The 11,274-nt window shown below is 46.2% G+C and overlaps 1 protein-coding gene across 1 annotated transcript in view; it reads left to right on the top strand.

Moving 5' to 3' along the window:
- Positions 1-8,777, top strand: part of LOC103078504 (intersectin-1-like) — a 94,576-nt gene extending 85,799 nt beyond the window's left edge. Inside the window, 6 exon segments of the mRNA XM_082931002.1 lie at positions 2,198-2,410; positions 3,440-3,561; positions 4,624-4,706; positions 5,031-5,114; positions 5,963-6,136; positions 8,629-8,777. Of these exon segments, the coding sequence (XP_082787128.1) occupies positions 2,198-2,410; positions 3,440-3,561; positions 4,624-4,706; positions 5,031-5,114; positions 5,963-6,136; positions 8,629-8,777 (825 nt within the window).
- Positions 8,778-11,274: the final 2,497 nt, after the last annotated feature.

The following is an 11,274-nucleotide window of genomic DNA, read 5'->3' as shown; positions in this document are numbered from 1 at the left end:
TCCCTCTCTCTCTCTCCCTCTCTCCCTCCCTCCCTCCCTCCCTCCCTCCCTTCCTTCCTTCCTTCCTTCCTTCCTTCCTTCCTTCCTTTCTTTCTTTCTTTCTTTTTGCCACACTGCGTGGCTTGCAGGATCTTAGTTCCCTGACCAGGGATCGAACCCAGCCCCAGCAGTGAAAGTACAGAGTCCTAACCAATGGACTGCTGGGGAATTCCCCTCACTGTGCACTTTTAAAAGGGTCCTTCCCTGAGTCTCAGGGCTGCAGTCACAGGACTCAGTGAGGCCTGGGCCTTCATCTTAGAACATTAAGAATAGGGAATTCTCTGGTGGTCCAGTGGTTAGGACTCCACACTTACACTGCAGGGGCATGGGCTCAGGGGACTAAGATCCTGCATGCCACATGGCACAGCAAAAAAATCCCTCAAAACCTTAAGAATAAAATAAACTCTTGTCGTTTGCTTTTTTTGTGATGTATATACCCTCTTTGAAAGAGTCTGTTGTCCTCCTTTAGTGATCGATCCTTCCTGGCTATTGTACACCAGCTTTCTGTATGGTCTGTTTTGTCTGTATAGTCAGGGTTCACGATTGTGAGGAGGGGGCATGTTGGCTTTTGTTTCCTGGCCCAGATCTGGACACACACCGGTGATTAAGTTTCACATAAATGCCGTCTTTGGCATTCTTGTCTTAAGATCAAGAACTATGAAGTCTGTTCCCAATTCACATGTGTTCAGTGTTAGCCTGGCCAGTTGGAGGCTCTAACCTTTGAGTGTGAATAAACCACATCAACTCTATGTCATCCAAGTGAATTGCTAGATTCATTGCCCCCAAGTGGCTTAAACTCTGTCTTGGTGAGTAAAAAGGGCTAGATTGACGTCATTTGAAGGCTCCCTTTGTGGTGTCACCTTCAGTCTTTGGGGCTCCCTCAGAACCTCAGTGGGAGGTTAGAGGCCCTTGTCCCTCCTTGTACCTGAGAACAGAGTGGACTGGTCACTCTTCCTTGCTGCCTATAGGTCTCTGGTCATAGAGGCCCCACTGATTCTTTCTCCCACACTGGAGGCAGACAGGTGGCCAGCAGCATCTCTTGGGGAATGTGTGTTGTGAACTGTCACCTCTTCATTAATACTCTTCTCAGGGAGGTCTGTAGGGTTCATAGCTCTGGATAGAGCCTCAGCCTTGAAGGCTGCTGGATGGAGGATACCCCTGGGCCCCAAGTGTGGGCAGGTGGAGACCCAAAGTTCTGACTCCTGCCTGGATCGTATCACTTCCTGGGCACAGCTGTGGCCTTCCCCTCCCTCAGTCTCTCCCCCGTTATCCAAAAGGGGGGCCTTAGTGGGGTCATCTCTTCTACAGTCTCCCTCTGCCCCTTTAGAACCTGCTCACAGGAGATGATAGAGCCCAGGGGGGGATGATAGAGCATGAGATGATAGAGCCCAGGGGGGCATGATAGAGCATGAGATGATAGAGCTCAGGGGGATGACAGAGCTGCGTTTCCGCACTTAGATCTGTCTCCAAGTTTTGGGAAGTGGAAGGAAGAGAGCTGCCTGTCCCCTTCACATTTTCAGGATCAGTGAGTTGGGTGAGATTTAATGGGCACCAACAGTGTCTGTTCTCCTTGGCTTCGAGGCATCTGTCATCACCACTGAGTTTTGTAGTCCACCCATGTGGTAGGGGCCTGGACTCAAGCTGTGCCTTGGAAAGTAGCATTTGTCCTGTAGAACTGTACAGAGAGAGTCGCTGCTGCTTTCCAGAACCGCATAGGACTGTCTGAGCCTGTGCAGGGCCATCATTGGAGCTGGTTCACGCCACCTCCGACGGACTAGCCTGCACACAGCACATACCCATCAAGGAGGGAGAGGGCTGAGTGTTTTCTTCCTGCTGCCCAGTTTCCCCAATAAATACAAGGGAGAAAAGCACCAGTCGCCCTGAGACACTGAGCAGACCTCAAAGAAAAGCATTAGGAATTATAGCCAAAGTTCATCTTGACACGTAGAATCGCCAGAACCACGACTTTGACTTCTTGGCTCCAAAAGTCCCTGCCTGAAGTTTTCCAAGCAGTCCTTGATTTGAGCCTAAGTTACAGGCCTCAGATTCTGATGGAACCCATGCTTTCAGATGCAGAAAAACAAAACAAAACAAAACCAAAAAAAAAAAATGACTTCACTTCATCCTGTCTTCTTTGGGTTTTGTTTTCCTTTCTCAGCAACTTGTGTTCAATTCAGTGACCAATTGCTTGGGGCCACGCAAGTTTCTTCACAGTGGGAAACTCTACAAGGCCAAGAGCAACAAGGAGCTGTATGGCTTCCTCTTCAACGACTTCCTCCTGCTGACCCAAATCATAAAGCCCCTGGGCTCTTCGGGCACCGACAAAGTCTTCAGCCCCAAATCAAACCTGCAGTATAAAATGTACAAAACCGTAAGTTTGATTCTAGATTGCAACATCAGGGTTGATGTTTGGGGGAGGAGGAAGTTTCCAAAAGGAGCATTTCGGCAGGGTTTGGGGGCTGTGGCATACAGGAAGTGCAGGGGCTGAGACAGGATTTAGGGTGACCACAGCATCACGGGTCCAGCAGTATCAGAAAAGGAACGATGCGCAAATCAATTGACAAAACAACTATTAGCTGTCAGGTGGCTACTGTGGGTCCCCCAGATGTGTTGAAGGTATGCCTTGCCCTGGTGGGGTTCCCGGTCTAGTGTGGCAGGTGTGGGAAAGTTCGAGACTAGAACTCAAGCACCCACTTCCCGAACATTCCCAGATCTCCCTCCAAACTTCTCAAGATGGTTTGGAACATCTGTGCCCCTCACCTTTTTCCAGCAAAAGCCAGTCTAAATAGTCAACGTGTAGAGAATTTTCCTAAGCTGTTTATTTAGTCTGCTTCTATGTGCATGGCTGTGTTTGTGTGTCTTCGTGTCATGGGATATTGTTTTTCTAAACATGTCTCTGTGTGGGTATTTTCACAGAAGAATTTTCTCTGAAGCAGCAGTTAGCTTTATTTTGGGAAAAATAAAGCAATGTACTTATGTAGATTGTCACTAGCAGCTTTGTATGAACAACTTGGAGAGAATTGCTTGGAGGTAGAGTTGATGGAAACTGCTGATTAGGATATACTATGAGAAAAACAGACCTATCAGTTCTTATTCTGGAGGACTTTAAAAATACCTGCAAAATGGAGGGGGGAATCCATATTTATAATTTGCAGTATCTGAAAGTTTATGAACACATATTGACTAGGGCAGCTCTATATAATGACATCTGCTGTAAATTATTTTTAAAAGAACACTCCTACACACACACACACACACACACACACACACACACACACACACCCTCACCCTAAGTCTAGTTTATTAGAACACGTGCACGTAAGCACACACACATACTCATAGTTTACTGCAATACACGGCCCCCAGTCTGGTTTTGTAATGGCTGTGCATTATTTTTCAGCCTATTTTCCTAAATGAGGTTCTAGTAAAATTACCCACTGACCCTTCCGGGGATGAACCCATCTTCCACATTTCCCACATTGACCGAGTCTACACCCTCCGAGCAGAAAGCATAAACGAAAGGTAAGACCTGCCTCCTCACTGGCGCTGGGTGCCCAGGTCCCACCAGGTGTAGGACAGATGTGGGACATTTAATTAACCAGCAGGTCCCAACGTTCCTTCAGTTGCAATGCCACCCCCTCTGGCTGGAGGTGGGGCGGGGGCATGAGGGTGGGGCCGTCTTAATACGTTGTTCTAGAGCCTCTCAGAAGTTTGACCCATGGCATGAATTTTGCAAAGTAAAATGCACTGAAATGAATTTTGCTTGAGAATTTTTTAAAAAGCAGTTTTCAGAATTTGAGATAAATGGAGCATCTCGTTTCCCAAGGTTTCCCAGGTGGCAGAAACCAATAGGAAAGTGATTTGAGGTTGGATAGGACCACCTAATCCTGACACCCCCTCCTCAGCTGGCTCCCCTGGACAGACGTTCTGGATCCTAGAACTGTGGGCATTTTTGCTTTAATCTCATCTTCAAGGTTCTGCCCCGGAGCCAAATGAAACAGATTATTTTCTGAAGGGTGAACTTGACATAAGACCTACAGCGTTCCAAGAGCATTTGTGCCAAAAAGCAGGAAATTGGCTAAAGTCGTCATGCATATGCTTCTCAGGAAAAGGAAGGCGAAAACATCACACCAAGATGTTGGGGAAAGCCAAGATGCTTTCCCCAGCGTGTGTGTGCTCTTTCACGGAAAGTGGTTCCTTATCTGGGAAACGGTTTCTTTCCTTGGATGGTTTAGTAAGAGAAATCCTTCTGGCCTTATTGGATTAGGCAAATATGTGAGGCTTTTCAAGAAGGAAGGAAGAGGAGTTGTTGCCAACATCTCCTCCAGGGCAGCATTTATCATCATAGATTTTCTTCCATGGGGATGCAAACTCAGGTCTTGAGTACATCAGTAAAAATGTCACTCGTGCCTTTGTTGTGCACGGTAGAAATCATGCTTGGCACCATGTGACATAAAACCAGACTTTCTTTGCTGAGCCTTTGTTGTAAAAATCAAACGAACAAGGCGGAGTCCTAGAAACTGAATTTGTACAGACCTGAAGCCTGAGTTCTGTTTGGCACCGTTCTGTCTCTCCCTTTCCAAGGACCGCCTGGGTGCAGAAAATCAAAGCTGCTTCTGAGCTCTACATAGAGACAGAGAAGAAGAAGCGGGAGAAGGCGTACCTGGGTAAATACGTCGCTGAGCAGAGGGGCCCGGGGTCCCGCAGAGTGGCGGCAGAGAGCCATTTGGTTGTGCCTAGAACCCTTAGAGCTGGAAGATGGGCCTGGGGGTAGGGGAGAGCCTGAGGGGGCAGGCAGGCGGAAGAGGGAGAGCGGGGGTGCAGGGTGAGGGGTGGAGGGCAGATTCCAGGATCAAGAAAGCGAGAATTCAAGGCGGAATAGGGGTGGGGAATTGTTCTTGCAGGGGAGCATAAGACAGATCATGAGGCAAACCAGAAAGGCAGCAAATCCTAAACGGGAGCATTTTGTGTTGTTTCTCTTGCCGTCGTAGTCCGTTCCCAAAGGGCCACAGGCATTGGAAGGTTGATGGTGAACGTGGTTGAGGGCATTGAACTGAAACCCTGTCGGTCACATGGTAAGGACCCAAGAGGCCCCCTCTAGCGCATATTAGTGGTGGAAGCCTTTTCTGCATCCCCTCCACCTGGCTTTAAAACAAATGTGCTATTTCCATAATCCTCAATTTCCTTCCAGACTTGGTTTTTGTAGCACTCGTTAAAAAAAAATTTTTTTTAATTCTTTTCCACCGTTTTGCTTTCGAGAGAGATCTCAGTGGCTGCCCTTTCACAATATAGACAACCCCTCTGTATCTGCAGGTTCTGCACCTGCGATTCAACCAACTGCTGATCGAAAATATTCGAAGAAAATATATGAAATTTGAAAATATTGGAATATTTGGAATTTGAAAAATTTCCAAAAAGCAAAACTTGAATTTGCCACACACTGGCAACGCTTTACATAGCAGTTACATTGTATTAGGTATTACATGTAATCTAGAGATGATTTAAAGTATATGGGATGTGGGAGGCAAAGACTGTACCATTTTATCTAAGGGACTTGAGCATTTGAGCATTTGGGTATTTGTGGAGGGTTCTGGAACCAGTCCCCGTGGATACTGAGGGATGACTGTGGTTTTGACACAATCTAGGGCTAAAGTGAGGAGACAGGAAAGGCTTAGTTTTGAAGCCCACTAATGTAATTATTTAAGTAGTATGAATATTTAAGTAGTATACTTTAAGTATGATGCTGGATTGTGTGAGTTTCTGCCTGGATTCTCCATTTTATGCGGCTTATTTAGTGTGGCACTGGAGTGAGATCAAAATGAGGGGTGTAGCGGGAACAGCTGCCACATGACTGTGACCCCGCCACGCTCGCCCAGAAGAGCTGGGCGGCAGGCGGGAGTCAAGCAGGCTCTGTTCCCTCTAGGAAAGAGTAACCCGTACTGCGAGGTGACCATGGGCTCCCAGTGTCACATCACCAAGACAATCCAGGACACTCTGAATCCCAAGTGGAATTCCAACTGCCAGTTCTTCATCAAAGACCTGGAGCAGGAGGTCCTCTGCATCACCGTGTTCGAGAGGGACCAGTTCTCTCCAGATGGTGAGTAAAAAGCGGCCCTGAGGCACCCTTCCCCTTTCGCTGTCACTTGGCTTTCATGGATAAATATTTTCTACCTGGGAACTTGGTGCCCAGAATTTCTTGCGCTTCCTGCCAGAGAGATGAGGTTGGCATTAGACAAGACTCAGCATCCCCTGGAAAGAGGCCTTCACTGATGCCAGGTTGTCTCAGAGAAGGTGGACAAAGCATGCTTGGTCTAGAGTGGCCCAGCTGCCCTAGACAAAGACCATGGTCCCATGTTTCCCCAAAGCAAGTAAATGCAGAGAGAGCTGTACCACAAAGCCTCCGCCCAATTCTTTAGTCCTTGGCTAAAAGCTATGGTGAAAATTCATAAAACTAGCCAGTAGAGCAAGAAGAACATTAGCCCACAAAAAATGTGGTAGAATCAATCAGTGCCCTTTGGGTGACATTTCTGGTTAATTAAAGGGATGGGATTGTGTTGGATGTATCATCCCTTCAACCACCTTTCTGTTTCTGCTTGAGCCTGGAAAAAAAAAAAGGGACTGGCAATGATTCTGAGAAACTTCTCTCTTCCTTCCTCAACCCAACAAAAATAAGAGAGTAAGTTTAAAGATTGCGGTCTCAACTTAATTATATTCAAAGGAGTAAAATTAAGTGCTAGGAGTGAGGGTCCAGTGCAGGCATAATCTGTGCAAGGCTTAAATTGCTCCATGTGGCTTTTGTCTTTTAGTACTTTTATATGAATTATCTCGTTGTGAGTTAGTTACTATTAATTGTTGCCCAAAGTAGGTCACATAGCTGGCTAAATGTTAGAGCATGACCAGAACAATCTGACTCTTAAGTCTGGGCTCTTAAGCACTGTGTTTCACTGGCAATTTGTTTTTAAATTTATTTATTTTATTTATTTATTTTTGGCTGCGTTGGGTCTTCCATGCTGTGCACATGCTTTCTCTAGTTTCAGCGAGCGTGCTCACTAGTTGTGGCTTACGGGCTCTAGAGTGCAGGCTCAGTACTTGTTGTACACGGGCTTAGTTGCTCCGTGGCATGTGGGACCTTCTCGGAGCAGGGATTGAACCCATGTCCCCTGCATTGGCAGGTGGATGCTCAACCACTGAGCTACCAGGGAAGTCCCTCATTGGCAGTTTTTATTCTGATAAATAAAGGCTTGAGGTTGGAATTTTTTTAGTAGTGAAATACCACGACACAATGGCAGCTCCACTAGAGTTTAAATTGCAAATCCTAGTATTGTTCTTACTTCAAAGATCATTTCCATGAAATGCACAAGGGGCAAAATAAACCGGTATCTTCCACCGGAAAAAATTCCCAGGTTTTAACCGTTGAAAGAAAAGCTGTTTCCTGTACAAGTGTTCCTGGATCATAGTATATTCCAAAAACTAATCGTTGAATGAAAAAATGAAGGAGTTAATGGTCTGGAGGCCCATTTAACACCATTGTGCATTTGCACAGCATCAAAAATTGTTTCAAACACGCTCACGTCCATTCTCATACTGACACTCAATATTTGATAAAAAGTCGTGTTGAGATAGTCCTGGGAGCATGGCTGGAAGCATGCCGCTCCCGTGCTGTCACCTCCTCCCCACCCCCTCGAGTTTGCTCTCTGGCACTTACAGTGGTGCATTATAAGGACCAGCCCTTGTTCACCATCCTTGACTTTTCAAAAAAGGAGTGTAACATCGTGAAGCATGTTCCTGGGACAACCCCTGGGAGAAACTACTGTCCAATTTTTGTCCCAGAAATAGCTGACTTTCTTCTGGGCAATTTCTTTAAATTTCATGTAAGTTGCAAATTGTGCAGCTGATAGGACATCTGGTTCTGCATTGCCTCCCAGGAAGCTCATAGCCCTTTGGGGGTCCTCAAGTGTGAGGTAAGTCTGTGTTTTGAGCTCCTTCTGGGCTCTCCTTCATCCCCATCCTGGTGCCTTTTTGTTTTCACTTCATTTAGAAATTATGCTGGGCTTCCCTAGTGGTGCAGTGGTTAAGAATCCGCCTGTCAATGCAGGGGACAAGGGTTCAAGCCCTGGTCCGGGAAGATCTCACATGCCGCGGAGCATCTAAGCCCGTGTGCCACAACTACTGAGCCTGCGCTCTAGAGCCCCCGAGCCACAACTACCGAGCTTGCATGCCACAACTACTGAAGCCTGTGTGCCTAGAGCCCGTGCTCTGCAACAAGAGAAGCCACTGCGATGAGAAGACCCTGCACTGCAACAAGGAGTAGCCCCCGCTCGCCGCAACTGGAGAGGGCCCGCGCAGCAGCAACAAAGACCCAATGCAGTCAAAAATAAATAAATAAAATAAATAAATTTAGTTTTAAAAAAACTAAAAAAATAAAAATTATGCTGTCATTGTAGTCCCTGGATTCTCGGAAACTGACCTAACTCCCTTTTGGAAGAAGGAAGAGAATAACAATTTGCTGGGACATTCCCAATATGCCAAGTGCTTGCCTTGAAGAGAAGGAATCCTCTCTGAGGAGGGTCTGTGTGTTTCTCCTTTCAGATTTTTTGGGTCGGACGGAGATCCGCGTGGCTGACATCAAGAAGGACCAGGGTTCCAAGGGTCCAGTTACAAAGTGTCTCCTGCTGCATGAAGTTCCCACGGGAGAGATCGTGGTCCGCTTGGACCTGCAGTTGTTTGATGAGCCTTAGGGAGCCGGCCCAGGGTGTGCTTGGCAGAGTTCCAGCCTGAGGCAGCAGATGCTGTCTGGAAATGGTGTTGCTTTTCGAGGACCACTGTTTGGTGTTCAGCCACAGGGCAACAGGACAGCAAAGACAGGACCCTCAAAGCTTCTGGGAATACTTCTTGACAATCCTTCCCCCTAAACAATTTCCCATTTTGTGAAGCAAAACTGTGTTTTCCTTTGTTTTCACTGCAGGGCTCATCATGGCTTCCAGGGTCTTTGAAATCCCATCGCCCCCAGCTACGTTCGGTTGGGAGTCTGGCCCATCCCTGGGCCTGAGGCTTGGGTCTGGTTACTGTAAAATAGATTTATAAATGCCATGTCTGTATTTTTGGAGAACTCATGTAATCCTCCTGTTTCTTACCTCCACCAGCCTCCAGGTAGGCCCCCTGACCTATGATGCCGAGTCCTTGGTGTGTTTAGAAATAATCATGATGATCTTGTTATTGCTTCAGAATCTCATTCTCCCACTGGGACCTTATTTGAAATGCTCCCGTGCATCTGATCACTCGGGAGATGGTCGCCTGATCAGACACTGGTCTAGCTCTTTGAAGAGCTGGTCCATGGAAGATTCCAGCAGTTGTGCTGTTAGAGCTTTTCCGGTCCCCTCCAGGTCTTTTATTGCTAGATGTCAATGAAAACTATCACTGGCTACTATCAGGTGATCTGATTCTGATTTCCAGCATGCTTGGAAGGTGGTTAAGGTAGGTTGTTACCTACCAAGTTATACTCTGCTGGATTAGATCACTGCAGGTCACCTGTAAGGCTACTTTCTGACATTATGGGGTCCTGGTTGCCAGCCCGGTTGGAAAATGCTCTCTTGGCTTGGAGGTCCTGTGATGCTTCACAAGAGTAGTTGTTGGTGACCAGATCTGAGCCTACTCTTGCCTGATTATCATGGGAAATTTCCGCAGATGTCTTTGGTACGTTCCCCCCAAAGGCATCCCCAAGGTGTGAGAAGGAAAAGTGACAATCTGTGGAGGAAATCTATTACGTGGTGGGGGAGAGACCCGAGAAGCGTGCAAGCCCCTCAGTTCCAGGGAAGAAGACCTGAGCCTCCTTCCCAAACCCTGCTGTAACACAAGCAACCTCTCAGTAACGGAAAAATACGTGGCGCGTTGACAGAGTCAGGAGTGTATGAACACGTGCCAAGTCTGGCTTGTGCTCTTTGAGTTTCTCTCCTTAAATGCCAGGAGATAGGCTGCTTAACCACATAAGAACTTGATTCGCTAATGAAAAGCGTGGGCCGTATTTTGTTTGCATGATAATGTTCTCATAATCCCAGCTCGTCGTTTTCATCTAATGTTCTTTGTGCGTTCTCTCGGTCCTGGAATCTAGCTTTCCTGTGTGAGACGGTGTTCTCTTTGATTGCAGGTCCTTAGAATTTAATTAGGGTTGTAGAAACACTTTTTGAAGGTAGCATCAACCTAGTGGCAGAGTGAACTACCCACTTTGCTGGGAACTGAATATGTCATGTCATCCTTTCCCATAAGAGCCCTGTCATTGTTCAAGCGATTTTTAAAATGTGTGTGTCAGAAAAGGCAACAAAGTTTACATTTCATACTTTTAAGAAACACTCTATTATTTATTTATTAAAGATAGTGTAGACTTTTGTATCAAGAACAACAGACATAAGTATTTTTTGAAGCAAGCAGATATACCCTTTAGTTAGAGACTCTCAACTGAAGACCTTAGAGACCAGGTTTAACTTCAAGCTTGCATTCGTTTACCACTTTCCAGCAGCAGACATGGTTCAAATACTTTAAGTTTATATTTTTTGATGTTGTTAAGAAACTGTTTTAAATTAAATCTACGAATAGACCTACCAATCATGCTTTCCTATTCTGTAACAAATACAGTTTGTTCAGTGTACTTCTGAAGACGGACATATTACTACGGTAGAAAAAGAAGGGTTACCTGTGTAAATGGGGTCATATTGGGTCACCATTCCAATCCCTTTCTTTCTGTTCTCCCTTGTCTTCATCGGCTTTCTTTGCGTGTGAAGGCCGGGCATCTCGGTTCATGTAGGGAGGATGTGATGTGCTCAATGACAAACATCTTGTCACCTTTTTAGGTCCACCAGGTCAGCCACCCACAGAGTCCCATTATCGGAATTAATGTAGCATGAAGAAGCAATATGTGAATTTTTTTCCCAAGTGACTATACTGAGTATCCTTTAGATGCTCCTCCAGGGTAGCAGTTCTGTCCTTTGTACTCACTGGGGTAATTTGTGAGGTGACTGATACTCCTTATGAATGAGTTAGGCTGGCCCTCAGATCCAGCTGTGACTCGTGAGTCATGTGTGAGATACAGGAATGTGGGTGATGCGTGGAGTCTCAAATTCTTTAACCTCTAGTCCTTCCCTTCTACCTTTTGGGCTGCCTGGGCTGTGTTTCATAGAGATGAAATGTCCATTGCCAATAACTTTCTATCTCCTAGCTCTTTGCTTTTTTTTTTTTTTTTTT

The sequence above is a fragment of the Lipotes vexillifer genome, unplaced genomic scaffold (assembly GCF_000442215.2).
Source record: "Lipotes vexillifer unplaced genomic scaffold, Lipotes_vexillifer_v1.1 scaffold1549, whole genome shotgun sequence".
Lineage (NCBI taxonomy): Eukaryota > Metazoa > Chordata > Mammalia > Artiodactyla > Lipotidae > Lipotes > Lipotes vexillifer.
Note: the sequence above shows the minus strand (reverse complement) of the source record. Positions and strands in the feature narration are given on the sequence as shown.